The sequence below is a fragment of the Stereum hirsutum genome, assembly GCF_000264905.1.
Source record: "Stereum hirsutum FP-91666 SS1 unplaced genomic scaffold STEHIscaffold_6, whole genome shotgun sequence".
Classification (NCBI taxonomy): Eukaryota; Fungi; Basidiomycota; class Agaricomycetes; order Russulales; family Stereaceae; genus Stereum; species Stereum hirsutum.
In genome coordinates, this window is record NW_006763136.1 from 2,084,094 (window position 1) to 2,110,494 (window position 26,401).

The 26,401-nt window shown below is 51.1% G+C and overlaps 8 protein-coding genes and 1 non-coding gene across 9 annotated transcripts; 3 read left to right on the top strand and 6 right to left on the bottom strand.

The window, feature by feature from the left end:
* Positions 1-312: 312 nt before the first annotated feature.
* STEHIDRAFT_121231 (amidase signature enzyme) lies at positions 313-3,079 on the bottom strand. Its single transcript, XM_007303793.1, has 6 exons — positions 2,818-3,079; positions 1,861-2,767; positions 1,708-1,780; positions 1,559-1,646; positions 1,090-1,492; positions 313-1,029 (listed from the first exon to the last, which is right to left on the bottom strand). The coding sequence occupies exons 1-6, from the start codon at positions 2,850-2,852 to the stop codon at positions 751-753; spliced, it is 1,785 nt and encodes a 594-aa protein (XP_007303855.1). The 5' UTR covers positions 2,853-3,079; the 3' UTR covers positions 313-750.
* Positions 3,080-5,668: 2,589 nt separating this feature from the next.
* On the top strand, positions 5,669-7,018 carry STEHIDRAFT_168341 (uncharacterized protein; the record flags this gene model as incomplete). Its single annotated transcript, XM_007303794.1, has 3 exons — positions 5,669-6,187; positions 6,312-6,432; positions 6,507-7,018. 3 exons carry the CDS (start codon positions 5,669-5,671, stop codon positions 6,737-6,739), a joined length of 873 nt encoding a protein of 290 aa, XP_007303856.1. The 3' UTR covers positions 6,740-7,018.
* Positions 7,019-7,330: 312 nt separating this feature from the next.
* Positions 7,331-11,201, bottom strand: STEHIDRAFT_139253 (uncharacterized protein; the record flags this gene model as incomplete). Its single annotated transcript, XM_007303795.1, has 8 exons — positions 10,955-11,201; positions 10,824-10,882; positions 10,244-10,695; positions 10,055-10,175; positions 9,547-9,981; positions 7,819-9,483; positions 7,560-7,754; positions 7,331-7,497 (listed from the first exon to the last, which is right to left on the bottom strand). Coding segments are annotated over exons 1-8 (3,183 nt in total), but the record flags the coding sequence as incomplete, so codon positions are not given.
* A 4,534-nt stretch (positions 11,202-15,735) lies between these two features.
* On the top strand, positions 15,736-16,392 carry STEHIDRAFT_121233 (uncharacterized protein). The gene is made up of 2 exons (XM_007303796.1): positions 15,736-15,938; positions 16,007-16,392. Exon 1 carries the CDS (start codon positions 15,756-15,758, stop codon positions 15,909-15,911), a length of 156 nt encoding a protein of 51 aa, XP_007303858.1. The 5' UTR covers positions 15,736-15,755; the 3' UTR covers positions 15,912-15,938; positions 16,007-16,392.
* Positions 16,393-16,456: 64 nt separating this feature from the next.
* On the bottom strand, positions 16,457-17,269 carry STEHIDRAFT_121236 (uncharacterized protein; the record flags this gene model as incomplete). Its single annotated transcript, XM_007303797.1, has 3 exons — positions 16,457-16,477; positions 16,595-17,070; positions 17,133-17,269. Coding segments are annotated over 2 exons (219 nt in total), but the record flags the coding sequence as incomplete, so codon positions are not given.
* A 277-nt stretch (positions 17,270-17,546) lies between these two features.
* STEHIDRAFT_121237 (uncharacterized protein) lies at positions 17,547-19,629 on the bottom strand. The gene is made up of 10 exons (XM_007303798.1): positions 19,370-19,629; positions 19,197-19,304; positions 19,032-19,139; positions 18,866-18,973; positions 18,146-18,199; positions 18,033-18,086; positions 17,926-17,979; positions 17,809-17,859; positions 17,699-17,752; positions 17,547-17,641 (listed from the first exon to the last, which is right to left on the bottom strand). Exons 2-10 carry the CDS (start codon positions 19,298-19,300, stop codon positions 17,596-17,598), a joined length of 633 nt encoding a protein of 210 aa, XP_007303860.1. The 5' UTR covers positions 19,301-19,304; positions 19,370-19,629; the 3' UTR covers positions 17,547-17,595.
* A 329-nt stretch (positions 19,630-19,958) lies between these two features.
* STEHIDRAFT_121240 (S-adenosyl-L-methionine-dependent methyltransferase) lies at positions 19,959-23,847 on the top strand. Its single transcript, XM_007303799.1, has 15 exons — positions 19,959-20,078; positions 20,142-20,403; positions 20,474-20,578; positions 20,749-20,854; positions 21,005-21,109; positions 21,165-21,538; positions 21,600-21,730; positions 21,805-22,018; positions 22,098-22,220; positions 22,276-22,439; positions 22,493-22,679; positions 22,741-23,210; positions 23,285-23,342; positions 23,408-23,485; positions 23,552-23,847. The coding sequence occupies exons 2-15, from the start codon at positions 20,252-20,254 to the stop codon at positions 23,757-23,759; spliced, it is 2,475 nt and encodes an 824-aa protein (XP_007303861.1). The 5' UTR covers positions 19,959-20,078; positions 20,142-20,251; the 3' UTR covers positions 23,760-23,847.
* Positions 23,848-23,990: 143 nt separating this feature from the next.
* STEHIDRAFT_t135 lies at positions 23,991-24,073 on the bottom strand. The gene has a single exon. It is a non-coding gene; the product is annotated as a tRNA-Arg (tRNA).
* Positions 24,074-25,322: 1,249 nt separating this feature from the next.
* Positions 25,323-25,820, bottom strand: STEHIDRAFT_56805 (uncharacterized protein; the record flags this gene model as incomplete). Its single annotated transcript, XM_007303199.1, has 4 exons — positions 25,323-25,431; positions 25,464-25,558; positions 25,624-25,674; positions 25,749-25,820. The coding sequence occupies 4 exons, from the start codon at positions 25,818-25,820 to the stop codon at positions 25,323-25,325; spliced, it is 327 nt and encodes a 108-aa protein (XP_007303261.1).
* Positions 25,821-26,401: the final 581 nt, after the last annotated feature.

Below are 26,401 nucleotides of genomic sequence, written 5' to 3' on the forward strand. Positions count from 1 at the left end.
AAGTCGAGGGAGCGTTCTGACTTTGCGCATAATATTTGTAGTTCCGAGCCCGTCTGACGTCATCCTGCCCTGATTCAGGCATTCAAATTATTCAAAACTGAAAGATTCTCATCTATTTGAATAAATGCGCATATTATGCTCGCCCTAGAAGATCCCCGACCTCATGATAGCAAGTGAAATTCGAAGTGCTTCGAGGGTAACCTTCCGAAATGGAATGCTTCCTTTGCCTCGCCATGGTCTGGCGGATCGCCGCCTCTTCGCCACCTCCGATGAAGAATCGCTGGTGTGGACATGAAAGAGACGGGCTCCAATGAGAGAGACCGTCATGGATTTACACGGGTGCCTACATACCATACGTCTAGGGGATAAAGCAAACCAAGTACAAATTACCCAATATGATGTTGGATTAGACGTGTACGAGCACCATAAAAAGAGCTAAATGCGGGATATCAAGAAAAGGCCTAGGGACATAGATAGATATTGATGATGGTGGTGGACAAGGATTGGGGAGGGGGGTGGTGCAGTAGTGAGATGAGACATGATGTTCCTCGTGAAACGGTGGCGTGGAGCTGACGAAGGGAAAGAACCATAGGTGATGTACACGGAAAGAACGGGTCCGGAAGAGAGGGTGAGAGTCAACTCTCAAAAAAAGAGGCCGATTAGACGGCCGAAGTGGACGAAAGAAGAAGAGAGGAATTGTGTGGCGCACGATAATCGGAAAGAGAACCAATAAAACCACGTTCGTGACCGTCATGACAGAGTCGGTGTCCATTCTGTTCGTACATCCTTACCATCCCAGGCCGCTACGGCCTCCTTCACCTCCCGCATACCCGCCAATACGTGCTCTTCTGTTAGCCGCCGACCCACAATCTGAACACCTACAGGCAGACCCTGCATCTTGTCAGCATCGTACATAGAATATGGACCTTGTGCTGATGGGTCAAGGTCCGAAAGTTTGAAGGAGGAAGGTAGTGCGTCGAGTTTCGATGAAACAGTCGTTACTGGTACAATTCCGGCAGGGAGATCAAGCTGTAAAAAGCAGGGATCGTTAACGGAGACGCACGAAGGGCTCAAATGCAGGATGCGTACGATATTGAACAAGAAAGTGTAACTGGCGGTAGCTAGCCCAGCCTTCGTCGTGCCACCCGCTGGCAGTCCCGGCACTGAACAAGGTGCAGTGATTACAAGGTCGATACCCTGGTCCAGCCACATCTCATGCCACTGCTGCTTCAATTTATCTAGCTCGACGACCAGCTCCCGCATACGATATACGGACTTCGGGTGGAAGGCTCGAACGAGCTCGGCATCTTTCGGTGGCAAGAAGCTGGCCAGAATATTCTTGATGAAGTAGGGTAGGCGATAGGTGGAGATCACTGAGCTGATACCACCGTTCAGGCGCTCGAAGGGACGAAGGGGGGCGGCGATCTGAGCCCCTCCTTCTGCGAAGGCGAGCTGATAACCTGCCTTGAGGACTTCGAACGTAGGTGGTTTACTGTATACATTTCTCCATTCAATGACCCACTTCCACAGAATATATCCCACTGAAAAAGACACTTACAAGTCTACAACTTCATGCCCTCGAGCCTTCAACGACTCGATGACGATATTTATAGAGCGAAGTGCTGCAGGCGACATCGGGATTATACCTGTATATGTGTTCAGTGATCACTCTAAACAAGGATATGTCCGTCGCAGTGTGACGCTCACCGTCATTCCACAGCACACCAACTCGCATCTTCTTCCCCTCAAACGACGTCGGCCGCCACGGCATCGGTATACACTGGCCACCATCATCATAATTATCATCAATTTAGCGCTTATTCGCCGGAGATTGAAGGAACCATCGAAACTGTCACTTACAGTTCGATCGATCTCCCAAGGCCGCAGTGCCATCACCCTTTTCCAAAACTCCTCTAGGTCCTCCAACCGTCGTGCCATGGGCGATACCACCGTCGGGACAGCCTCGCACCCCGGCGTACTAACCGCAACGCCCGTCGACGGAAATCTTCCATTGCTCGCCTTCATGCCGTATATCCCACAAAACGCCGCCGGTAAGCGCACGCTTCCTCCGACGTCCGAGCCCAACTCAATCACGCTGCCCCCCATCGCGAGAAGCGAACCTCCGCCTCCCGTAGACGCCCCAGATGAATACGCTGGGTTGATGGGATTTGCAGTACGGCCAAAGAGTTCAGAGTCAGTCTCGAGGGATAAGAGGCCCATGGGTACAGCCGTCTTGACATGCAGGATGGCGCCGGCGCGTCGGAGGAGATGGATGATGGGTGCAGAAGAGGGAACAGGTGTGAGAGCGTTGGCAGAGTATCCCATAGTCGTTGGATAACCCTCGACGTCGATGACGTCCTTGATACTGACGGGAACTCCAGATAGCGGGTGCTCTGAATCCTCGGCAAATGTATCGACGCTGGAGACTGATGGTGAGGGTGACAGATCCGCATGGCCGTTCGCGTAACCGTTCCCCTTCGTAGGACGATACGCATCGCCGTTACCGTTGAGCGCGACATGGCCCGTAGGGGGCAGTAGATCGTGAATCATAACATCGGAGAGGCAGTTGGTGGCCTTGTGTGCAGCAAAGGCTTTCTTGCCATACGTATAGATAACATCTTGCGAGGAGACTGAGCCTGCCTGATGTCGGTCGACGAGTTCGGAAAGGGAAAGGGAGTGGATCTTAGACTCTGACTCGGTGAGGGGGGCATCAAGTATGGGCGCGAGCTCATCGAGCTTGGCCTGTCTGCGCTGTTGAAAAGTTGCGCTACAGAATAGGTCAGCTATGTTCTGGATGAGGTGACGCCCGGGACGCACCAGTCTCGCCTGTAAGCGAGAAAAGAGGATGGCATGATGCAGAGACAGTCCGGGCGGGAGAAGCAGTCGAGAAAGCAAGGTATGTTACCGTAAACAGAGGGTATATATACCGGCCTCGATTGCGGTAGCAGCGGCAATCAACGCTAGGCGATATGGAGGAAGGACATGTTTGAAGGAGAACAAGACTGAACAAGAGCAGCCAATCTGGCAGGCGCGAAATATCGTACCTGATTGAGCCGGTCCTGGCGGCTTCATCAACCGCCCCCGGAATCAAGCCCACCGTGCTTCAGACCGCCCGCAAACGCCAGCGGCTTGCACTATCCAGATCAGTGCCCTCCCTTCACACCTCGGCAGGTCAGATACCTCAGATAGGAACGCTACGAACGCCACCGGATGTCCCGTGAGCCAGACGCATACCATGTTATCCTCGGATGCGCGCGCGAATAAGAAGATTCGAGCTAAAGACTCGGCTAGCGCGTACCAACTCCCACGACCCACAAAGAGACAATAATATTCCAAGAGCGGCCCCGAATGTTCACGCAGACTTCTTTCAGCTGGCAGCCTGAGGAGAGGTGGTCGTAAGTAGGAGACTCGAGAGGCGCTCGTCGCTGAGCGCAAGAAGTTTGGAGGCGTATCATGATGACTTTTCAACGAGCCATATGCATCATATCAAAGCGCCGGTATCAGGCTACTGGGTAAGCCCTTACTGCGCCACAGAATGGAAACAACGGCCGCCATGGTTGGTGGAGTTGATATTGCCTAAAACTGCAGTCCAGATGACCGATTTTAGCAGCCTTCATTAGCAGGGTTGTGTCACCGGCGACAGGGAAAGTGAGACCACTTTACTACAGAGCTCTGAACTCAATATGTGGAAGTAAGGAAGAGAGCGAGGTAGATAACCCCGATAGTGGCTGTCTTGACCTCAGAGCGTTCGCGGGAGCAAATGATATTCGCCGCATCTGTATTTGCCGCCGGTTGAAGAACAGTTCAGGAGGCCACTGGTTATACTTGTTTTCGGAGACTACGAGCACACAAACATTCGTACTGCGACATATTATTATTATTTTGGCTGAGGCACATCGACAAACCACATAGCCTATCGTAGAACAATCCTGGCATAAGGTTCAGCCACGAACTACGCTGTAGACAATCCTACTAACAGCCCTGTCATAAACGAATATAGTCCGTCGATCTAAGACACAAATGGAGAAACAGCGAAGAAAGAGCCGGCCGAGAACTGCTGAGGTTAGTACGCCAGGGGATGCCGATCCATACGGGCATGGAGAAATGACGAAGGCTAATATCTCCCCAAGTAGTCGAGTCCATACAAATTTAGAAAACAAACACAAAAACTTGTCTACCGCCGAGCGCCGACCAAGATAGTATCTGCGCCTGCAGTTGGGCGCTAGCACGGCTCATGGTAGGGTTCCGCATACGTACGACGGGCTTCATTGAAAAGAATAGCGAGGGGGACTTCATGTGCGAGGAGTTGGATGATCGTACAAAAAGAATTCCTGGCGGTCGGAAAATCATGGCCGTCGATGGAGTGAGCGATGATGCCGGCTTGGTAGCCAACGTCGGGCAGTCTTATCCCCCGCCTGGCCTTGACAGTTGCTACCTCCCGCCGATAGTTGAGTAAAAGACCCTGTAGCAACGCAGCGGGAGATCGCGCAAGCAGTCAGACTAAAAGTAGGGGCGAGGTCCCTGCATGTACAGAGTCAATCGAACCACAGAGAGGACGTGACTAGATGTATCAAGAACAGAAGCACTCGCGCTCGCGCCACTGATACACCACACAGCATGGGGGTACGCTGTCAAAGCAGAAAAGTCTCCGAGCAAAGTAGGATGCCCGAGTTATTGAGAGTCCCCCCTGTTCCCATTGTGGCCGCATAACCCGAACATTGGTAAGGCTGCAGTCAGTCGCACTGTGAAGGGAGTAATGGAGGAGAGAAGGTTGGCTCTAAGGCATTTGGAAGTAGTCGGCTAGGGATAGCCACAGGGGAACGCCACCGTCGGTATCCCATAAGTCTAGTGTATATACCGGGAAGCGAAAAGCTAGAAAATGGTCAGAAGCACGAAACGGAGGGAAGGAGGTTTGGGTGTTTCAATGCCTAGCCGAGAAGAGGTCGATGGTAGGTGGCGTCCAGATGGCGTCCAGGTAGCTCTGTACATGACGAGGGACAGACGAGATGGAGAAAGAGCTGGAGAACAGAAACATACGGAGATGGACATTGGGAAGTTTCCATCAGGTGAACGTAGAGTATATCGCAGGATGTCCGCGGACATGTCGCCATGATCCTGTCAGATAGGTTTTACGTGCATATGGGTCAACGACAGAGGACGAGGGCCGCCCGAAATATCGTGATGGGTCGATGCTCCACACGATGCACAAGAGTGGCTGAGTGGCATAATGACAAGTATTCAATGGGTCCGTTGTAGCCCTGGCAACAAGTGTAGCAGAGAGAATAGCCCAGCGCAAGTCCAGCGTGAGGAAGAGGCACAGTTGGAGAGAAGGGGGAGTTATCAACTTTTTCGACAATGCGATAGCCTGTTTGAACGCAACTGTCCATCTGTATGCCATGACGGCAGATGGGTGAGGTTAAGGCTAGGAATCCAAGGTCTACCATGCAAGAAGGAGTTGACGACAACCGCCGGTGGCAAAGAGGAAAGAAAAGGCTGAGAAGAAATGGCGTGACTCTAGATGACGCGACGCGTGACGGTCACGCGCTTTGTTGATTGACGCGTCACGCGCCAAACAAATGTGGCGCGAGACCTTGGTCCTTCATTCTCTTCCTTTACTTTCATCTACTCATCGTCTGCAGTCTTCTTTCTATCGTCGTAATTGAAAGAGATGCACTCAATACTACCCCAAACACCGTCCTACCCGCGCACACCCTCACCCCATGACTTTTACCCCCACACATCGTCCCCACTCTCCGCGTCTCCAGGATCGTCACCCACATCCGCCGTTCAGGCGCGTAAGAGTGGCCAATTCACTCCCGCATTCAATAATTCAAAGAGAGCCTCGTCATCGTCATCGCGCGTTCAACTTTCGTCCAATGCTTCGCGGTATGCCCAGCCTTCAGAGAGCCGACGGAGGGCCAGCGCGGCATACTCTTCGAAGAAGGGTAAGGAGCCCCTAGGCATGCTCTTCGGTGAGGAGTTGGGAGCGAAGAGAGAGGATGGAAATAGCTTGTTGAGGGATAAGTTTAAGAAGCGATGTGTGGAGAGGGCCATCAAGGCCAGAGAGGCGAAGGTCCATAAGGGGAGGAAATGGGAGAGCTCATCGGAGCCAGATATTGATGGCGACGTGGGTATGGATGAAGATGAGGACGAATTGGAGGATGCGGATGAAGCCTTGAATGACGAGGTATGTTGTTCTATGCAGGTTGCGGTAAATGACCGCCACTAGATTGCGCGTCGCTATGGTCTCGTCCGAGACGATGCGTGGTGACATCTGGACGCACAAATAGCTGATTCTATGTTCGTTCCAGCTCTTCAGGCGCATCATGGCTAACACAAACCACAAGAGGCAGCATACCTACCGTGTATCCTTCCAAGACGACGTCGGCTCTTCCTGGGATCCAGACATGGAGAACTGGGAACAAGAACTACGTATGTCTCATGTCCACTTCATTTGTCACTCAAAGTAGTACAGCCTCAAATATATACTAATATGAAAACAACAGAAGAAGCTCCTCAATCTGCTGTTGCTTCCTACGCGCCGTCGACCTACGCTGAGCCAGATCTCGAAGCCTTCGAAGATGAAGATGCTGAGGCGCTGGCTGCATACGCTGAGGAGTGTGCGCAGTGGGAGGAGCTCGAGCACTGTGCGGAAGACATATTTAGCCTCAGCGATTTGGAGAGCGAGCAAGGCGATGAGACGACTGCGAATGTGGATGAGGCTATGGACATGAGCTGAGCTTCTCTGCTCAGACATTCCTGTTCATATTCCTTGGTCGTATGGATACGCTTTCTTGGTCGATTCAGGCGACAACGAACGTGGGTCGCTCTAAAAGAACGTGTGTACTTTATACTTGTCTATGTTTCCTCATTTTTTATCTATTATCGTTGCTCGTTGCTGCATTCATCGTCTCTTTTTGTCCGGTCTCTTATTCAACACGATACATCCTAATCACGCTGCACTTCCATTATTACACCGCTTCGTTTTGCTGGACCCTCTACTCTGTACATCTTACACAAAAATAAACCCACATGGGATACTTGGACTTCCAGATAGCGTCTGCACCCGATCTCTTGAGCAACGGCCCTAAGTCTTTCGGTACACCGATATATGAGGCGCGCCACATTGTGTTTTTTTGTCTCGAGACAGCAGGAATATCATTCTCCATAAATCGCTCGCTGCCGCTGGGGCTTCGGTTGAGAGCTAATCAAGCACTGAGATTTGAGATAATCCAAGCTATGCGCGATCAATATATTGTTAAGATACGATTATAGTGATATACATATCGACAGAGTATATTAGAGGGCAGCCGAAGCTGTCTAATGGGTAGTGCTAGTGGAGCCCTCGTTCGGGGCGATGCTCTTCCTGGGTTCGAGCTTCAGCCTCTGCTTCGTTCTTTCCAGCCTCTTCTTGATCTTGGACTTGCACTTCTCGCATAGCGTACCAGGTGTGGAGCTGGGGATGTGACGATGACATGTCGTGTTTGCGCATGGTCGCTAGAAGAAGCGTCCAGCGATCGTTAGTGACTTCGAGGCGCAATAAGTCGGTAAATACTCACCGGCGGGGCGGTCTGCTGGTCGGAGGCAGAGGTGTGCCCGGGAGTGTCGATAGACAGAGATGTCGAAACAGCCGCATCCTGTTGAGGAGAGTTCATGGACGGAGGTACCATGGCAGCAGCACTACTGGCAGATGCGTGAGTGACCTCCACAACTTCGTCGTTCCTTTTCCTCTTTGCCGATCTCTTCGTCTTGATCTGCCCATTCCAAAAATGAGACTACGCTCCCCGGAAGTAGAGCAGGAAGTGAATTATAACGCACCTTTCCATCCTCCACTACCTTCGTTGACTCACTGCCGTGCACGTCTTCTACCATTCCCGATGGCTGATACCCGTTGTACAGCGCCGTTTGGTGCATCGTATGCCCATACTGCTGCCAACCTCCCCCGGGTGCATACATATACCCCGCCAAACCAGCCTGCACGGCTCCATATCCTCCGGAAGGGGGTGGCAAGTATGCAGGCGGTGCCATGAGCTCTCCATAACAGTTGGGTGGGGCCGAAACAAAGGACGAAGCCTCGGACATATGAGGTGGATATGGATATGGCATCAGTTGAGTTGCGTACATTCCTGGCGGAGGTGGCTGGCCGTAGTAAGGTGAGGTACCGTATGGCGCGGGGACGTAGTATGCGGGGTAGCCTGGAGGCAGGGAGGTAGGATCTGGGAACTGTGGGGGTGGGGTAGCCTTGATTGGCGTATGCTGACGTGGAGATGCGGATGGCTTCTTCTGGTCTTTGATCGACTTCGACTCTGTTTGGGTAGTCGAAGCGGATTGTCCTGCTGGGTCCGAGTTGGGGGCTCTCTTTCTTCTCTTGACTTGCTCGACTGGCATGGGAGCATCAGGAGCAGGAACAGGCGTTGTGTTGGTAGTAGGATCGGTCGTCCTTCCGCTGGACTGCGTAGAAGTAGGGGGCGTTGGAGGCGCAGAGGAAACGGCATTCAAAATTGGAGTGGCGTCCGGCTCGGGAGCGACAGTGGATGGTGCCTGCGACGATGCGTTCGGCAACGCTGGCGTGAGGAGGTCTTTCATCTGCAAGGCAGAGGCAGAGGCTCCTGTGGGTCCAGGAGTATAGTCGCGATTCAAAGGGACATGAGGGAGGAACCGGGCGAGACTCGCTGTGACCCTCGCAGCCACCTCCGCTTCCCTCGCCTCCGTCGCAGCTTTAAAGGCGGCTTCGTCAGACCGTACACGACCGATACTGGCCAGAGGCGAATGAATAAACTTGGTGGCTCTCGGGACGAGTGGACCCCGCATGGTGACAGAAGGGGAGACTGTGGCGAAAGGAGCTTCTCGTGGATCGGAGGGAGGAACTTGAGACGCGTCGCTGAAAGATGTAGAATCTGGGGCGGGGATAGAAGAGTCTTGTTTGGAGTTGAGGGTACGTGGAGAATCTGGTTGGGATTCGCTAAACGACGGTGGGACGAGTGGATCCATGAAGATGATTCGGGTTTGGTGCTGATGAGCTGAAGAGAACTCAGGGGTGCTCGGAGTCGACCTCGCAGAAGGACTGCAGCTCCCGGCCTCATCGCCCGAAGGGATCAAGGCTCTGGATACGGATGCCTCATCTTCGTCGTCTACGGATTCCTCCTGGGAGGGGACATTGCCTGCACATACATGTTCATCGCCCTGAAGAGTTTCACCGGGCCGTAAATTACCTTCAGCAGTTCTGCCTGTCCTACCAGAACCTTGCACCAGTGTGTCCTCATCCTTCTTCGTCTTTGCCTCGGGGACTTTCTTCTTCTCCTTCCTCTCCGCCTTGCGCTTTCTGGACTCAGCATCCTTCAGCCTGTGGACCTCACACATCTTGAAGGGTACGTTCGGGTTGAGCAAGTTATGACAAGGTTTGACGGAACAGTGGTGATTGGCACGTCGTATTCCACGGGCTGCTGGAGGTAATGAGGGATCAACCGTAGGATTCGGATCTGACTAAGGTCGAAGAGGTCTGTGAGACAAAAGGCTGGAGAAGAATAAAGAGGATAATGGATGTACCTCTGCGTCCACACCTGAGGCTGCGGATGTACTCGCCACCTGATCCGTAGACCTATCCATCATCTTCTCATTGGTGGCCCCTTCTCCTTCATTCCCACTCTGTCCCTCGTCCTCAACCTCATCGTCACCGTCCCTTCCAAAGGGAACCTCGGCCTTCCTCCACTCCCCGTTCAAGAAGATCGGAACGCTCTTCACCTCCTTCTCCCTCACGCGTTTCAATTGATTATGATGACGGTTCTGCCTTCTATGCTGTTCGCATCTTCTAAATTCGTAACCTGAAGATAGGATAGCGTGACAATGCGACACCGTGCACATGCGCACGGGAAGCGTTGCAAGTGACGTCGGGGGCCATGTCTGCGGGCCTGGCGGTGGTAATCGCGAAAGAATCGTATCTTCGAATTCGCGACGCTCGGTCACCGACAAATCTGCCATGGGCTGAGATTACAGAGCCAGGGATAATGGGGCGTAAGAGGTCTGATTTTTGAGTGTTGGGAGGAATTGAACATACAGTCAACCCGGCGGCTTTCCGTCTCTCGTCCTCCTCTTGCTTCAAATTGTCCAAGGTCTTCAAAGCTTCCTCCCTTTCTCTCTTCCACTTATCTCTCTTCGTCTTCCCGTACGCTTTGTACCTTTTATCAGATCAAATTTTATGGCCGATCAGCAAAGAATTCCGTTGTGTGTACCAATGCAAAGCTACCTTTCCCTGCAAGATCCACACATCTTGTAGAAGTATCCGTTCGGGATGATCGCCTTGCATCCCTTCACACTGCAGTATCGAGCAGGAACAGACGCAGTAGTGTTCACGGGAGTTGAGGTTGACATGACGAGTTGACCATGTATGGAGGCGGGCGACGGGTTGGATTGGGAGCTTGGGCATGGAACCAGAACTGGAGAAGTATTATGTGTTTGAGAGTGTGTCTCAAAGAGAGGTAGAGAAGAGATTGGAGCTGGGACGGAAGAAGTAGCAGATGGATGGGATGATGATGCGAGGGCTGCTGCAAGCTCGGAAGAGGAAGTACTGAGTAGTCGGGGGTCAACCTGAGTGGCCCACATCTCAGTGTTGGTGTTGGTGTTGATATCCGTCTGTAGAGGGAATTGAGAGATAAGATTGGCCATAGGCGGGTCGATTGAGTCTCGCATTGAAGATGTCTACAGATTAGTTTCAGTTATCCTATACGGGATTGGACTCATTGAACGTAAGATGGAACAAAGGGAACGTAGACTGGTGAGAACTCTTTGCACGAAAGAAAATCGCGTTTGGAAGAAGAAAGACTCACCTCGGACTGATTAAGAGCCCCAGCTGAGTCCTGTACAAGTACATCCTGATTTATGAAACCTAACGCAAAAGCACGATATCTTAGTTTGTAGCTGTAGAGGCCTCCAGCCAGGAGCAGTGGATTGAACCAACCGTCAGCATACACAGCCTCCTTCTCCTTCCTTCTCTTCGCTCTCTTCGTGCTCGCATAAAATCGGTGCTTGCTCCTACAGTCCTCACACATCTTGAGGGCATAGTAGGCTGGCAAGATACTGCTGCAACCTTTGACAGAACAGACGCGGGGCTCATCGCTGCCGTCTATGACGTCGGGCGCGACAAAGTGGACGCCATGGGCATGATGGGATGGAAGGGCCTGTGTGGCGGTCTGGTCGAAGACGTGAAGGGGATAATACTGGCTCATCGCCAGTCGTCACAGTCGACTCCGCCAAACCGTCGTCGCGACTTGCACTTCGGCGGAGTCTCAATTCTGAGACAAACGAAATCAGGTGATCCAGACTCTCATGAACATTTCCTCGGCAAGTGGCTCGATCTCAAGGCAAACTAGCAGTTACCCGTGCTCGCGCACAGATATTGACCGTTGTACTTCGATGACCACTTCAACTGAAATTTAAAGCCCACTGGCACGAAAGTCCCACATAAAGCCAATGACAATGTCTCCTTCGATGTGGCCCATTTCCTCGTGACATTGATCTAACATCATCGGGACCGTGACACTGGAATTTTGTGGCTGGAAGTATTGCGATTCTTTGAGGTATCAGGAAGTATCGGTGGCTTCCCGTCGTCTTATGAGGAGTAGACTCCACAGAGACCAAATATCACAGCATGTGTGCAATCTCACCAGTGTGATCTTGGTGTGATCACTCACTTGAACGCCAATAAAAGATGTATCAAGCCAGCGTGCACGTAGAATCTTTTCGATCTCGCTCCCCGTTAACTGGTTAGACGTAAACTCATTTGGGTCTTGCTCCCCGTTGGTTCATATGTTACAGTCAATTACCCCGTGGTGGGCCAGTACCCGTAATGGGTCACCTACTGTTTACGGTGAGGGCTGGCATCGAAAGGCCAAGAATGCTATGATATCATGCTCCAAAGCTTTGAATGGGAGCACAACTCCACCATATGAGGTGTCGAGCGCCCGCATTTGGAAGGTGACCCATTACGGGGTACTGGCCCACCACGGGGTAATTGACTGTACTGCGGTGAGCTCGAGAAAGAGACAGAAAGTCGCCACACAGTGCCACCGTCGCAGAACGGCCATAAACGGCAGTTGCCATTTCAGACCGTGGGACACTGCTCTCCCACATAAGATTTCAGACGAAACAGATTCACGCACTACAACGTTAACCAATTGCAATCCTACATGGTACTTAGAGCGTGCAAGAACAACTGCAGAGCGGTGATTAGGGCCACACGTTATCTACATGAGAGCAGTATGTCGACATTACCGAATATAGGAGCTTCCAAAAAGGGCTCTCGCACGTGGCTTGTCTAGAGACTGCTTTCCCATTATATAGTAGATACAGTACGTCTATGGGGCATTATGGAGGATACAGAATTGTTGAAGCGGTCAAAGTATTATGATACAACGTGCAAATGGAAGTGGGGAAGACCAAGTAGTATGCATGTGAAAGAAACTTGAAAGAAACGGCGGATATGTCAACCCATTGCCTCCCTCCTAGCCTCTGCTACGACCCGCATGATGCAGGCCATGTCTGTCTCGTCACCTTTCGATTCTGGGAGTCCACACTGTAAGCTCTCCCCCGTGTTCCACCAGCTTGCCTTGTAAGCCCTTCCCAGGACCTGACATTTCGAAGACTAGAGGGATGTGGTGGAGGCAACTTGGCGCTTGAAGTCTTCTCGATTAAGGCGGCAGAAGGAAAGGCGATCGATGAAGGTGTAGGGGTTAGTTCGCTACCGAAGGATGACTGGAAAGAACGCTTTGGGAGTAACGGGTGCTGAGACCCACTGGAGCGGGATGATTCGCCGCATGACGGGCTGTTCGAGGGTTCGGCTCCTTCAAATACAGTCAGGCAGCTGGTGTCAATTCCTAGTGAGGCGTGAGGATGCACCGTTCGATACTCCGCAGGTGGGTGACATTGGAACGATTCGGAGTACAGCGGGGAAGAAAGCCAACGGTCACTGCCATCATCACCGGCGATGGATATTGAAGAACCATTGTCAGGATATGGCGAAGAGGGCACGCCGATCGGTGCCAGGCTGACTGTAACCGTAGGCTGAGCATTGGAAGTCCTTGTCATACTATATTGGTCTGCCGATAATGAGCGTGAATGCCTCTTGACCTCGTGGATAGACTGATCCCTATTTGTCCAGCGTTCTACACCGAAACCAGCCCTCCACTTCTCCGACGACCTTCGCTCGTTGATTGAGGGAAAGAAGGGGGATAACGAGGCCGTAGAGCGATCAGGAATGTCTGGTGACCCCGATGTTTTGTCTTCCTTCGTCGTAGTAGGCAGGCAAAATTCTGGGCCAGACAGTGCGACCTGAACCGTGTCCTTTTTCCAGGCTCGACCGCTTGTCACACGATATATGATCAGCATGGGCGAAATGACCTGTATCCCGTCAGACGGAGTATTATGAGACGAACAATAGATGCGGGAGACGCACCTGGACTTGGCCCAAGATAGGTAGGAACGCATTCTGTAGTGGACTGTTCAGGCCGACGGTGATGATGTACACCAACCCGACTGCAGTCTCCAACGAGGCCGACTCAGTGAGCATAGTGATGACGTGAAAGTAAGGTTCTTGTAGCCATGGCGTTCGCGGGAATCGGTGTTTGCGAACGTCTCGAGAGACCAGGTATATGCGGAGGATGATAGCGCATGTGAGGATGACGTTGAAGGAGAGTGAAATGGTGCGGTAGACGATGGACCAATCCGCTTTGTCCTTCGCGGTAATGGTATCCCCAGGAGTAGCGAGCTTGTATAGTGAAAAGGAGCCGGTGACTGCATTCAGCATGTATAAGCATTGGCATTATTACTACTAATGGTTACAAACACACTTATTGTGGTAAGAAGGAGGAGACAGGGTGCAATCATTACACAGCGTCTTGTTTGCCAGACGTTCCAGAAACGGTAGAGCTATAACGTTCATTTAGTCAGATATACGAGATGACATTCCAAGTCTTAAACGCACGATGGTAAGATCTGAGGTCCATGTCAGGATGACATACCTTTGTAAATCATTTAGTAGACCGTATCTCGATGCGAGGAAACACCACTCACAAGGTATTCACCATGACATTCACCCAGTTCCCCGGATTATTCTGAATGAATCGGTTCGAGCCTCCGGGATAGTCTCGGTTGGTAACGTCTGCAGTTAAAGTCCATTGGATTTGAAATGCTAAGCAAACTGTGGCCAAAATCAGGAGCCACAGTGCCCAGGATATGACCTTGAACGGCCTCATCCTCGGTTGCCTCTTCCAGAAAGCCCCGAGAGAGATAAAAAAGAGCACGACGGCCATTCCTGTAGTATTTTTGCATCCTTAATACCATGGCTCTGACGATGTAATGACAAGTGGCGCACCATATCCAACGCCCGCCAAAATCGTTCCAAGTAAGTTGATGGCCTCCAATGACATATCTTCCCTCTCCCAACGCGAGACGACCAAGGTGATGTTGTCAAGCATGGTGATGATTGAAGGTCGGGACGAAGTGAATCGCTTAGGTTCCTCATACGCCACGTCTGACTTGAAGTAGTGTGTAACGCTGGTACATGTACAGCTATTGACGTCCCCGGAAAAAGGGTAGGTCTTTTCATAAAGGTATCCGGGAAGACCACTCGAGCCGCCACTGTACCTAATTTTACAACAGGTGTGGCAGGTAGTGAGTACAGCTGTCGTAGTCTGATACACATAAGTACAGAGAAGTTCCCAGTTCCTTACTGAGTCCAAGGTAACCTAAAGAGCGCTTTCGAGCTTCTTATTGGACACGGGGGCAGGCGCGGAACCCGATACGGGAACCAACTATAACGAGGCGCTCCCAGATACACAAAGCACAGCGTGCGTCAGACCAGAGACTATAACTCGCTTTAGATAGCAGTCACATATCCAGGAGGGTCATACTCGTCGAGTCCGTCATTTGGAGTACATAGTCAGGACCCATCCTGAGCTACCAGAGGCGACCCCTTCCTTCTGGTGCACTCGCTGGTGCATCCTCGATGCAAATGCATCATATACCTCTTGCTCAGAGCTTCTTACTTGTAGAATCATAGAAAGCTTTCGATCCGTTATGACTGCCGCAGAATCCTCCAAATCCTTGTGACGCGACGTACACATCTGATGTGACCTGTCCAAATGCCTGCGTATGCGGCTATGCCCACCAGTATACCATCTAATCCACCGTGACCACGATACTCTATGAATTGACGTACCTTGGTAAACTCTCGCCACCGACTAGCTCCCTCCAACGGTCATGAATCCGCCCCAAGTCTCGAGTCTCTCGGATGCCATCGCGCCGTGTGATTGTGCCACACGCGTTTGATGGTCTCATGTTGTTTGGGTCCCCTGCGGTGTCTCGTTCCTTCAAATATGAGAAGTAGAGAGTTGATTTATGGTCGTTTCATGGGGATTATCTGGAAACAGGTACTGTGTCCGTATCATGTCGGTGTGCCACTGAAACAGGATTATCGGGAGAAACCGAAACTCCGACCATCATAAAGGAAACAACCAATCGGGATTCGCTAGTCGCTCACTTTCAAACCTTCCGCTATACGGATTGTTCAGCATATCCGCCTCCCTCAAAAGTCTCTTCAAACCAAACAGAGACTATGGTTTGGTTCAAATTGGATGCGGAGCTCATCACTTCTCATCTATGAATCCCAGGCTGAGTATCTGACTCAAATGTGCCAGCAACTTCAAGAGCAGGATATTATGTGACCTCAGTGTTCAAGTAGCGATGTTTGCTATACGTTCAGGATGGTGCGTATCATGTATGCGTCGTGCTCCATGCTAGGGTTCTTCCGCCGGTATGTCATCACGGGACAAGGTGGACAAAGCTGGAGATTTTGGATGAAGGATAATGAGAATGGTACGTGCCAGAATGACGCTACGTACCAGGTCACCGCAGAGTAACTTAGCTAGCGTGGTAGGGTGTATGCGGTAAGCCTGTTTGCTCCAATTCTCCTGCGTGGTCAGTGACCATTTCTCACATTCTTATGTCATACCAGCATTCGTCGCACCTGGCCTGCTTATTACAGTGTCAAGCCATATGCGCCTATTCTCGCAGAAGACCCGACGTTTCTCATGGACTTTACATATGTGCGTGGACTTATATGGCATCTTCATCTCATATAAAGGTCTTCGAAACCTCAGATATCATAATACGATTGAATACTTAGTAGAGCGTCGCTCCGCCAGAGCTCGCAGCCTGGTTGGGACCCCAAATGCACATCGCTGTGTATATGCCCTGCTACTGCGCATAGTATGGGAAACCACTGGGTGACTATTCGTAGGGATCTAGGCACCTTGAGCCTACCCCATGCGCATATACCCAGGGCTCGTTTGGCTATGAAAACCTCTCCCACAAAGCTGCCGAAGCTCGTCTGTGTTTGAGACCACTCTAAAGGCTATGAATGATCATTCGTTTCTCCCCGTCGCGCGTAGTGTCAATGGTTCATAGTCTATGCTAAACTACTTTGGTGAGCATTCATCGTGAGCACCTTTTCCGGGTCCGCCCCCCCTCCCCCAACATGGCTCCCTACTGACTGCGCGCCTGCTTTGATGCACGAATGGGGTCGTTTTACTCCTTCGTGCAGGTAGGAGCCAAGACTTTCTCGCTGCGCGTTTCACCTACTCCTACTTGAAGATCATTCCATCATGTCCAACCTTTTCGCATTCCTGTGAAATGTTCGCCCCGTCATAGCGGATTTCTCCCGCTCAAAGACTTTTAAGAGGAAGCATGTTCCCGGAAGTGGCTAACGGTAGACGGGAGTCCGCATGCGCAGCCAGCCCAAAATAATCTTTCTTGTCTTGCCTTACCTTGGTCAGCAGCAATAATGACTTACACTTTTCAGCGCTGCGGATGCTTGTGCAAGGGTGCTATTGGCAAGTAGGGCGCGACAGCTTGCCTGTGCCCACTTCAGGATCTTGCATAATGCTAAGTGATTGGTCGTGAGAGAGGTGTCTACACCATATCACGGTGAATTTCGCCTACCGGAAAGACTTCGCTACGAGGTCTGCCATAGCTTCGGGCTCCATTTCTTTCGGTAGACTCCAGAATAAGAAGTGCGTTCTTGATCTCCGTTTTTTTTTGCTTTCTCTGGTTCCAATGTACAGGTCCTGATGGACCCAAACCTTAGCTGCCAAGGCTTTTGTTCCACAGGCCAAATACAGCGTACCCTCGCATGGTGATGGGTCGCACGACTTTTCCCTTGGTGAGATTTGAACTGTGAGCAATTCTCCTCCTCCTCTGCTGCGCATAGCTGCCTTTTACTTTTTGCACAGGCATGCACCATCTTGCTACCCTCTGAACCATGTTCATCAAGTATAAAAGCCATTCGAACCTCTACCTTCGCTGTTCTCCAGTCTCTCCAGCCATTCACCGGTCAGCTCTAGTACTATCTTCAGCCTCAAACAAAGCCTTCCTCATCTCTCTTCTTGATACTACAAATTCAATATGCGCTCTCTTGCCACTTTCGTCACCCTTGCCTGCTTGCTCGCTGCCGAGCTCACCCCGGTAGCCTCCATCCCCGTCTCGGGTGTCACCTCGGTTGCTCTCCGTGAAGGTCCCGGCGGCCTGATCAATGACGTTGGCATTTCAAGCGACATCCTCGAGGCTCGCCGCCACGGAGACGGCAACGACGGTAAGTTCCAAGTATTCGCTGCCGAACGGTTTTCTTTGACCTATCATGCGCTTTTAGAAGGTCGCGGCCGAAGTGGTAGCAGGGACAGACTTGCTAGTCGCAGGCATGGTGGTAAGGCACTTAAGAGTCTATTGGAAGCCTGTCGTGTGCTCACACATAACGTCCAGACTCTCCCGGAGGTGACAGCCGCGAGCGTCTCGTAGCCAGAAAGCATGGCGGTGAGCCTCCACTTAGAGTCGCTTGACGGTCACATTGTGCCATACTGACGAGTGTTAAATCCACAGACTCTCGAGAACGTGGTGATAGTCGCGAACGTTTGGCACGTCGCAGACACGGTGGTGATTATACTTATTTCTGCGCCCTCGAATTTTATACTCAGACTGTCCTTTAGACTCGCAGGAACGCGGTGATAGCCGCGACCGCCTTGCGCGTCGCAGGCACGGCGGTGAGTGACTGTAGAAAATTTCATGAAGTAGGCTGAAGTCAATTGATTGGATGTTTCAGACTCTCAAGAACGAGGCAATAGCCGTGACCGTCTGACTCGTCGCAGGCATGGTGATTCTCAAGAGCGCGGTGAGAGCCGTGATCGCCTTGCGCGTCGCAGACATGGCGGTCAGTGTTTTCACGGCATCGTTGGAGGATATAACCTCATTGATCAAATCTTACAGACTCTCAAGAACGGGGCGACAGCCGTGAACGTCTCGCTCGCCGTAGGCACGGTGACTCTCAAGAGCGTGGTGACAGCCGAGAGCGATTGGCTCCTCGCAGGCACGGAGGTCTGTGCACTCTTCTGCTTTTTACTGTCTTTTTTTTCTAACACTACATCTACTGCCTAGACTCGCAGGAAAGAGGCGACAGCCGTGAGCGTCTCGCCCGCCGCAGGCACGGCGGTCAGTACTTCTACGGCGTACCAGATGACGACAGTCGCTCATCTATTGACCTCCAATAGACTCTCAGGAGCGCGGAGACAGTCACGACCGCCTCACTCGTCGCAGGCATGGTGGTCGGTGTTTCTGTTTCCTCGCGACTTTGACACTCAGCTCAACAAAACCCGATACAGACTCTCAGGAGCGAGGCAACAGCCGTGACCGCTTAACTCGTCGCAGGCACGGCGACTCTCAAGAGCGAGGCGAAAGCAGGGGCCGTCTTGCTCGTCGTAGGCACGGTGGTCAGTCTTCCTATAGCCATAGACCACGATTACGTCTCAGATAGTTTTGCGTCTAGATTCTCAAGAGCGCGGCGATAGTCACGACCGTTTGACCCGTCGGAAGCACGGTGACTCTCAAGAGCGCGGTGAGAGCAGGGGCCGCCTCGCTCGTCGTCGTCACGGCGGTCAGTAGTGCCACACTCACTGAAGGCAGACTCCATCTCATCCAATGACCACTATCAGACTCCCAGGAACGCGAAAATAGTCATGAACGTCTTGCTCGCCGCAAGCACGGAGATTCCCAGGAGCGCGGTGAAAGCAGGGGGCGCCTCGCTGCTCGTCGTCACGGTGGTCAGTTTATAACAGTCATTGTATAATCAACACCAACTTACCTGAGCTCCTCCTTAGACTCCCAGGAGCGCGGCAATAGCCACGACCGCCTTGCCCGCCGCAAGCACGGAGATTCTGGAGAACGCGGCGAAAGCAGGGGTCGCCTCGCTCGCCGCAGGCATGGCGGTCAGTAGCTCTGAAGTCTTACCGTGACTACTCCGGATTGGCGCTAATGCAATGCCTCTGATCAGACTCTCAGGGGCGAGGTGACAGTCGAGGCCGCGCTTGAAATCGGTCCCCATCAGCTGTCTTGACTTGCGCAGAGAAAAAGTCTAGTGGGAGTGCAAAGTTAGCGCTGCTATATACGTTGATGAAGATAGCGAGGTCGTAGCCGGGTTTTAGGGCTCAGTTTTGGAATATGCTCCTGTTTCATATTGTATGTGGCTGGACTTTGACGGTTTGACAGGCTTCTGGCAGTTCCAGCGGCCTTTTTGTACGATATCATGCTGGGTGCTCATGGCGTGAAGTCTCTGTTCTGGACTACTTATCTGTTGTACGTGTTTGATGGAATGCAATCCTTATTTTGCGTTCATGCTTTAGTCTGAGTCTTGAAAGTACAGATATCAAATAAAATGAATACAAGAGTAAAATTCTCGAAGTTCCAAGTTGTTTTCTGCTCGAGCAGATCGGCAGTGCAAGTACCACCACCACAAATGTGGCCCAGCTTTCATGTGGCACGAACTAAAAGCTGAGAGATAAGATAAGATCTTGCGAAGCTCATCTTGACAGATCTAAACAGGATCGCACATCATCTGGAATCCTTCACTTGCTAATTTTCAGAAGATTGACGGCTAAAACGCGCTCCTCTGCTAGACTGATTATACTCTGCCACTATTTTCCTGTGGGCCACTTGTCTATATCAGCCATCAGCGACTTGTAACCATGGGCCGAGGCGGAAAAGTGCGTCATGTTGGCTCAGAGTTTTCATAACACAGTCTGACACAGATGCGCATACTGGGTAGAAATTCAAGGGTGGAAAGAACAATCGTAAAGACACCTCAGAACCAAAGGCATATGGGGGCGGTGATGTTCGGAACGATGATGGTCGTACGGACCTCCTCGAAAAGTCAGACATGCAGAATCCGAAATTCGAAGCATACTACAAGGCACAAAAGATTATTCAGAGAGCAGACGATGACGGTGCAGGAAGAGAGGAATGGACCCAGTTCATTGAACGTCTAAGGGAGCCATTACCGACGACGTTTCGGATAGCTGGAACTAGATTGTGCGTCCCTTTTCATATCTCACCGGTGCTGAGGCTCATTGAGCGTACGGCGTTATTTGTCAACCTGCAGAACAGCTCAAGTACTCAAGGACGCCATAGAGAATGCCTATGTCCCACAGCTTGGTTCCGTAGTATTTGAAGGTCAACCTGTGGCCCCTCCTGTTTCTCTTTCATGGTGAGTGAGATTTTATCGTCATTATTTCCCGCAGTGTACGTCTTTTTACACCCGAACCAGAATTCACCGCTGTTGGCATGCTCGCCCTATCCGCGGCTCAATCGCCCCTGACCCCTCGCACTATACTCACCTTCTCATACCTGCATCAGATGCTAATGCTAACATTTTAGGTATCCGCATGGACTTGCATGGCAGCTGAATGTCGAAAAGAAAGTACTTCGAAAGTCACCTGAATTCAAGAAGTTCCACTCTTTCCTCGTTTTCGAGACTGAGGTTGTACGTGCCATTATTCCTTTGTTTTTTATCCATTCTTGGCACTACACGACTGTTCTTTGATCGATAACTCGATTTTTGCCTTTGCCCTTGCCACCGATGTTGCACTCTATTGATAATATATGTTTCGCTAATAGACCGTGTTCTTGACAGGGCAACATTTCTCGCCAGGAAGCAGTGTCTATGCTCCCTCCCCTGTTCCTTGATGTCCAACCCTATCATAAAGTCCTCGACATGTGCGCCGCACCTGGCTCAAAGGTACCAACCACTCGTCGCTGTTTGTCCATTGAGGTGATTTATATCACCATAACAGACAGCCCAACTCCTTGAAGCTCTTCATTCTTCGCCAGATCCCTCATCAGCTTGCGTTCCGCCCGGCCTCCTCGTAGCGAACGACAGTGATTACAAGCGAACACACCTCCTCATCCACCAGTCCGCCCGTCTTCCCAGCCCAGCATTCATTGTCACAAACGCCGATGCATCCATCTTCCCCATCATCCGTTTGCCGCACGGTTTTGACTCTAACTCAGATTTGGCCCCGAAGATATCGGGGAAGGAAAAAGAAGGGAGTACGCTCTTGTTTGATAGGATATTGTGTGATGTTCCCTGCAGTGGAGACGGGACGATGAGGAAAAATGTTGCGATCTGGAAGCATTGGAATCCGATGGATGGAAATGGTTTGCATAGGTAAGATATTTCCTCGATATTAGCGTCGTTCACGTCTCATCCCGCTTTTGCTTTCACTTAGCCTACAGCTTCGCATTCTTCAACGCGCGATGCGTATGCTGCATCCAGACGGACGCCTCGTATACTCTACCTGCTCTCTGAACCCTGTGGAAAATGAGGCTGTCGTCGCCGAAGCCCTGAGAGCTAATCCTGGCAAGTACAATCTCAAGGCTGGGTGGTACTCTTCCTGTTGCATTGTTCGCTGATATCCATACCCCCATGCACAGACTTCGAGCTCGTCGATGTCTCTGACTCACTACCCACGCTCATCCGCCGACCTGGTCTCCAGACTTGGACACCGACGACGGACAAAAATCTCAAGTTCTTCGAGACTTATGAGGCATACGTCGAGAGTCTTGATGGTAACAAGAGCGTTCAAAGAGTTGGACGAAGTCACTGGCCCCCCACGGAGGGCGTTGCGGAATTACACCTTGAGCGTTGGTAAGTACCCAACCATGCCCTCATATTACTCTGTTATCCCAACTTATCGATTATGGATGATGTTTATGACGGGATGTAGTATGCGTATATATCCTCATTTGCAGGACACAGGCGGGTTCTTCGTCGCCGTGCTTCAGAAGAAAAAGTCGGAAACTCCAACAAGTACCACCTCAGAAGGTGGAGAAAAGAAGAAGCGCACAAAGTCAGTGACTGCTATTGATTTTGCGAATTTGGTTCTCATAATATTCGTGATTCAGAGAGGGAAAGAGGGTCGCCGAAGAGGCCATCGGTGTCGTAGAGGAAAGCGCTGAAGCACCAGAAGCAAAGAAAGCTAAGATTGAGGATAGTGCGAGAGCTGCTGCTTACGAGCCCGCGCACGCTGTCCTTCCTTCGGTCGCACCTATCTCGCCTATGGATGAAGGTTTGTCAAACCACCCACATTATCGCGAGGCTCTGTTCATGATCTCTTCTTAGACGATATCACCACGCAGACTCCAAACTCCCCAGCGGACCACACACCGGCACTATCCACAGGCGAACCATCAAAATCCGTAGACCAGGCCACCGAGAGGAAGGGCAAGCGTGGCACTGGCGATAATGGGTTCAAGGAGATGCCTTATAACTTCATTCCGCACGATGACCCAATTGTGCTTGGCTGCATGTATGTCCGCCATTTTTCCCACACTGAAGCCGATGCTTATAGCTCTCTCCTGGTCTCATAGCCGTCAGCTCTCCCTCACACCTGACTTCCCTTCATCCAATATTCTCGTACGCAATCCTGCTGGCGAACCAGCTCGCTCGCTATACCTCACCAACGATATTGTCCACGCCGTCGTTCAACACAATGACTTCAAGAAGATGAGGCTCATGAATGCCGGGACCAAAATCTTCACAAAACAGGAAGGCGGCTTTGGACGCGGAAAGCAGGCTGCGCTATCTGGCTCTGCGTCTACTGCTCCCGACGTCGCCATGCCCGATGATTTAGCTGTGGCTGAAACGGGCGCAGCAGAACCTGAGGCGATAGTGACGCCGTTCAGGTTGTTGAGCGAGGGACTGCCAGTTGTGGTGCCGTATATTCGGGAAGAGAGCATCATAGAGGCTCAAATGGGTGCGTTGAGGACGCTTGTGGAAGAGTATTACCCGTTATTGGACAGGTTCGGGGAGCCATTCAAGAGCTTAATGTCGAGTAAAAGTTTGTGCTATTCCATGACTTTGATCTCGTTTGTTCGTTGAATACAGACTGATGGTCGTCTTGTTCGTTTGCAGCAATGGGTAGCCATGTCGTACTCTTCAAGAAGGGTACAGAAGATGATGGCGGTGCAAAGTGAGCAGATTATCCACATGACTTCTTTCCAGGCTTCATTGCTGAGTGATTCTTTTTTTCTGTAGCCTCCCGCATGACCTCGTTCTGCCCGTGTGGAAATCAGCAGCCTCGGTTTCGTTGATGATCGACAAGAAGGCGAAGAGGTGTGTTTTATCTTCACCTCACCATGAACATGTACTGAACACGATGCTACACCCTTTTAATATTAGTGCCCTGAGTCTCCGTGTCTTCCATGAAGATATTACCTTCGCCGGCCGCGAAGCCGCAGCCAAGCTCAAAGCGAAACAGGCATCAGCCGCTCCTTCTGGAGTAGCAACTCCCACCACGGCCAATGTCGTGCAGGAGAAGGAAGAGAGCATGGCGATTGAGGCGGTGGAAAAAACAGAGACAACAGTGGCTATGAATGAGGCACCATAGAATATCGTGGATGTAATGGGTGTTTCTTGGCTGTATGAGGTCGTTTCGCAGTGTCACTGTTATGTATGAGGTATAGACGTAATTTTGCAGAGAGCCCAGTGAGCATGAACATTACCCGGGGAGAAAGATGTTGGGTTGGCTGTCTCAACGAGTGTATTTGTTAGTTCGCTCGCAAAAATACAACGTGCGAGGCTGGTCAGCCAATGCTAGTAGATAGCCGTTAAATCAAAATGACCACCGCAGGGGTCGAACCTGCAATCTCCTGATTAGCCTACTCATCGTAGTCAGACGCGATGCCATTTCGCCAGGCGGCCATGTTGAATAACAACATACTGTGGCAGACTAGGAAGCTGGACGGACATAGAAGCTGGACAAACTTTTCTGGAATTTTAAGCACACATATTCGTGCCTTCATCACTCTAGATAACCTGTAGGGCTACATCTTCCCGTGCAATATGTAAAAATATTTTGTGTGATCCTTGTGAGTATTTTGTAGAAGATGGTGAAATGTTGTCGGGGATGGGGTTTGTGTGGCCATTTTGCCACATGCAGGGAGCTCGACCGACATGCACGCCTCGACTCGCCTTTAATATCAGCGTACATGCTCGTGGAAATCTATGTGTGGTATAAATGAGGACATGCCATAAGTGATTCTAAATTATTCTGGCAGACCATGGTTGCCTACTTTTGCATGGGACATCTTTTGTTGAGGGGATCCTCTGGCTAAGGCGCCACAAGAGGCTCCCACTTCGTGAGGCTCTAGCTCCAGCATCCATGATCTTCCTCATACAAAAAGTTTATGGTCTTGTAGACCCGACAAAATAATTCCTCTGCCAAGGTCTGCTTGTTTTTAACAGACCGTTTGGCTTCTAGACGGCACGGTTTTATAGAAATGACCAATTTTGCACCTCTCAAACATCCGAATGAAATCTGAGCGCATAAAGTCGTGCAGCACCCCACAAATATTTACACAGATAGAATGATCTATCTTAAAACGCTATGGGTACTTCTTGCTGCTGGTCGTCTAACGATTATGTGTACGAAATCGGGGGGCAAGGGGGTGTGGCGCCTTTTGACATATTTTTCGCCACTCATTCGGCAATAGCCGGGCCCTTTCGGCGCGCGTCCAGCTTCCCTGTTTTGCCACTTTCCCCACTCGTCGTCGCAAAATATTCATTGACGATGGTTTACTGCATCAAGCTCTATAAATAGTTGTAAATATACTTAATAGATGTCGGACTACCTAAATGTGTCACTTAGTTTACAAGTCATAGACAGGACATTGATTAAATGAGCGAGAAAGCCCATCTGTCCAGGATCCTAGTCCGCCACAGTATTATAATACTTGGCTAAAGGACCGAACACTGAATGTAATCAGGACACATCCGTCAGATGGTCTGTAAACTCACGGACTACATGAGATACGATGTTATGTGGTTTCGGAAATATGGTATGGTACACTCCAAGATGGACAGCAAGTACAAATACATAGAAGTTCGACAAGTTCAATGTGTTCGAATCATTTCCTCCGTTCATTCGGGTGGCGAGAAAAGCCTGCCGGTCTTAGGCTTTCTTGCCAGCCTTCTTTGCCGCGGTCCTAGCCCTGGTGATCTGCTTCTTCCATCCGTAACACTGGTTGCACGCTGAATGACGAAGCATTTTAGACCTGTAACTCGTACTCTACGGTATATAATAGAAGGAGACGCACAAGGAGATCCATGCTTCTTGCATTGGTACGTTCCGTCCTTGGTGACGGTGGCAGCAGGGGCCTCGAGACCTTCACGGTCTATAGGGTCAAACTATGGTTATGAAGAAATGGGTCGTGTGAGTATATCAGATGGAGCCTGATATAGGATACATTTACCCCGAAGAAAGCGTCGTTCTCCTCCCTGGTGTCAACGCCACAGTCCGTGCACTGCAGGAGGAACATTCAACTACTCGTCAGCACCGATGGTTAAAAGGACTCATAGGACAGGGAATCATACGCACAACCTCCTTGAAGTGCTGGCAGAACAGCGCATCGTTGATCTCGAGGGAGGCAGGGGCTTCGACTTCGGCCATAATTACTGGCGTTGACGGGGAGAGACTTGGCAAAGCAAGTGGTGATAAGAGCTGGTACGAGAGGTAGGTGAATGGGGCGATCAAGCAGGGAGAGAATTGGGAAGAAGAGAGGTGTGAGAGACGAGCAGGTTTATATAGGAGACCATGTTTGGGTGGGCGCAATGGTGAGGTCTCCTGAGCAGGTCGACCATGTCAAATGACGGTAAGGTGGCCTGAGTTCCGCGTCGGCGGTCGGAAGTTGAATTCTTGCCGATTGTCTCCGGAATGCTACTCCGCGGCGCCTGCCATTTCTCTCCCATCGCACCACAAGATGGCGGTCCTCATTGTGTTTTGCGACACCTGTCTACGCTCCTCTTTTGCCCTCATGAAAATATACCAACAAACGAACATCTACTTCACCTCATCTACCTAGCTCGAAGTCGACCGAGAGCTCTCTCGACCCGCCTGTCGGCGAAATCCGCCACCGCGAAGTCCAGAGCAACGATTTTGAGCAGTCTCGAACCGCGATTGCAGCGCAATACTTACCCAATCTATCGTTTCTTTTTTTTAAATTCAAATGCATTTATATAGCGCCGGCGCAG

Excerpts from the sequence above, each read along its gene's own strand:
- STEHIDRAFT_121240 (XM_007303799.1), top strand. The coding sequence starts at position 20,252 with ATGCAGAATCCGAAATTCGAAGCATACTACAAGGCACAAAAGATTATT. Across the intron at positions 22,019-22,097 it reads GAATTACACCTTGAGCGTTG|TATGCGTATATATCCTCATT; the intron begins GTAAGTACCCAA and ends GACGGGATGTAG. Across the intron at positions 23,486-23,551 it reads ATCGACAAGAAGGCGAAGAG|TGCCCTGAGTCTCCGTGTCT; the intron begins GTGTGTTTTATC and ends TTTTAATATTAG.
- STEHIDRAFT_121233 (XM_007303796.1), top strand. The coding sequence starts at position 15,756 with ATGGTGCGTATCATGTATGCGTCGTGCTCCATGCTAGGGTTCTTCCGC.
- STEHIDRAFT_121231 (XM_007303793.1), bottom strand. The coding sequence starts at position 2,852 with ATGCCATCCTCTTTTCTCGCTTACAGGCGAGACTG. Across the intron at positions 2,768-2,817 it reads CTCGCTTACAGGCGAGACTG|CGCAACTTTTCAACAGCGCA; the intron begins GTGCGTCCCGGG and ends CCTATTCTGTAG. Across the intron at positions 1,781-1,860 it reads CTTGGGAGATCGATCGAACT|TGTATACCGATGCCGTGGCG; the intron begins GTAAGTGACAGT and ends GATGGTGGCCAG.
- STEHIDRAFT_121237 (XM_007303798.1), bottom strand. The coding sequence starts at position 19,300 with ATGCCTGCGGCGAGCGAGGCGACCCCTGCTTTCGCCGCGTTCTCCAGA. Across the intron at positions 18,974-19,031 it reads ATTTTCGCGTTCCTGGGAGT|CGCCGTGACGACGACGAGCG; the intron begins CTGATAGTGGTC and ends GGCACTACTGAC. Across the intron at positions 17,642-17,698 it reads ACCACTTCGGCCGCGACCTT|CGTCGTTGCCGTCTCCGTGG; the intron begins CTAAAAGCGCAT and ends CTTGGAACTTAC.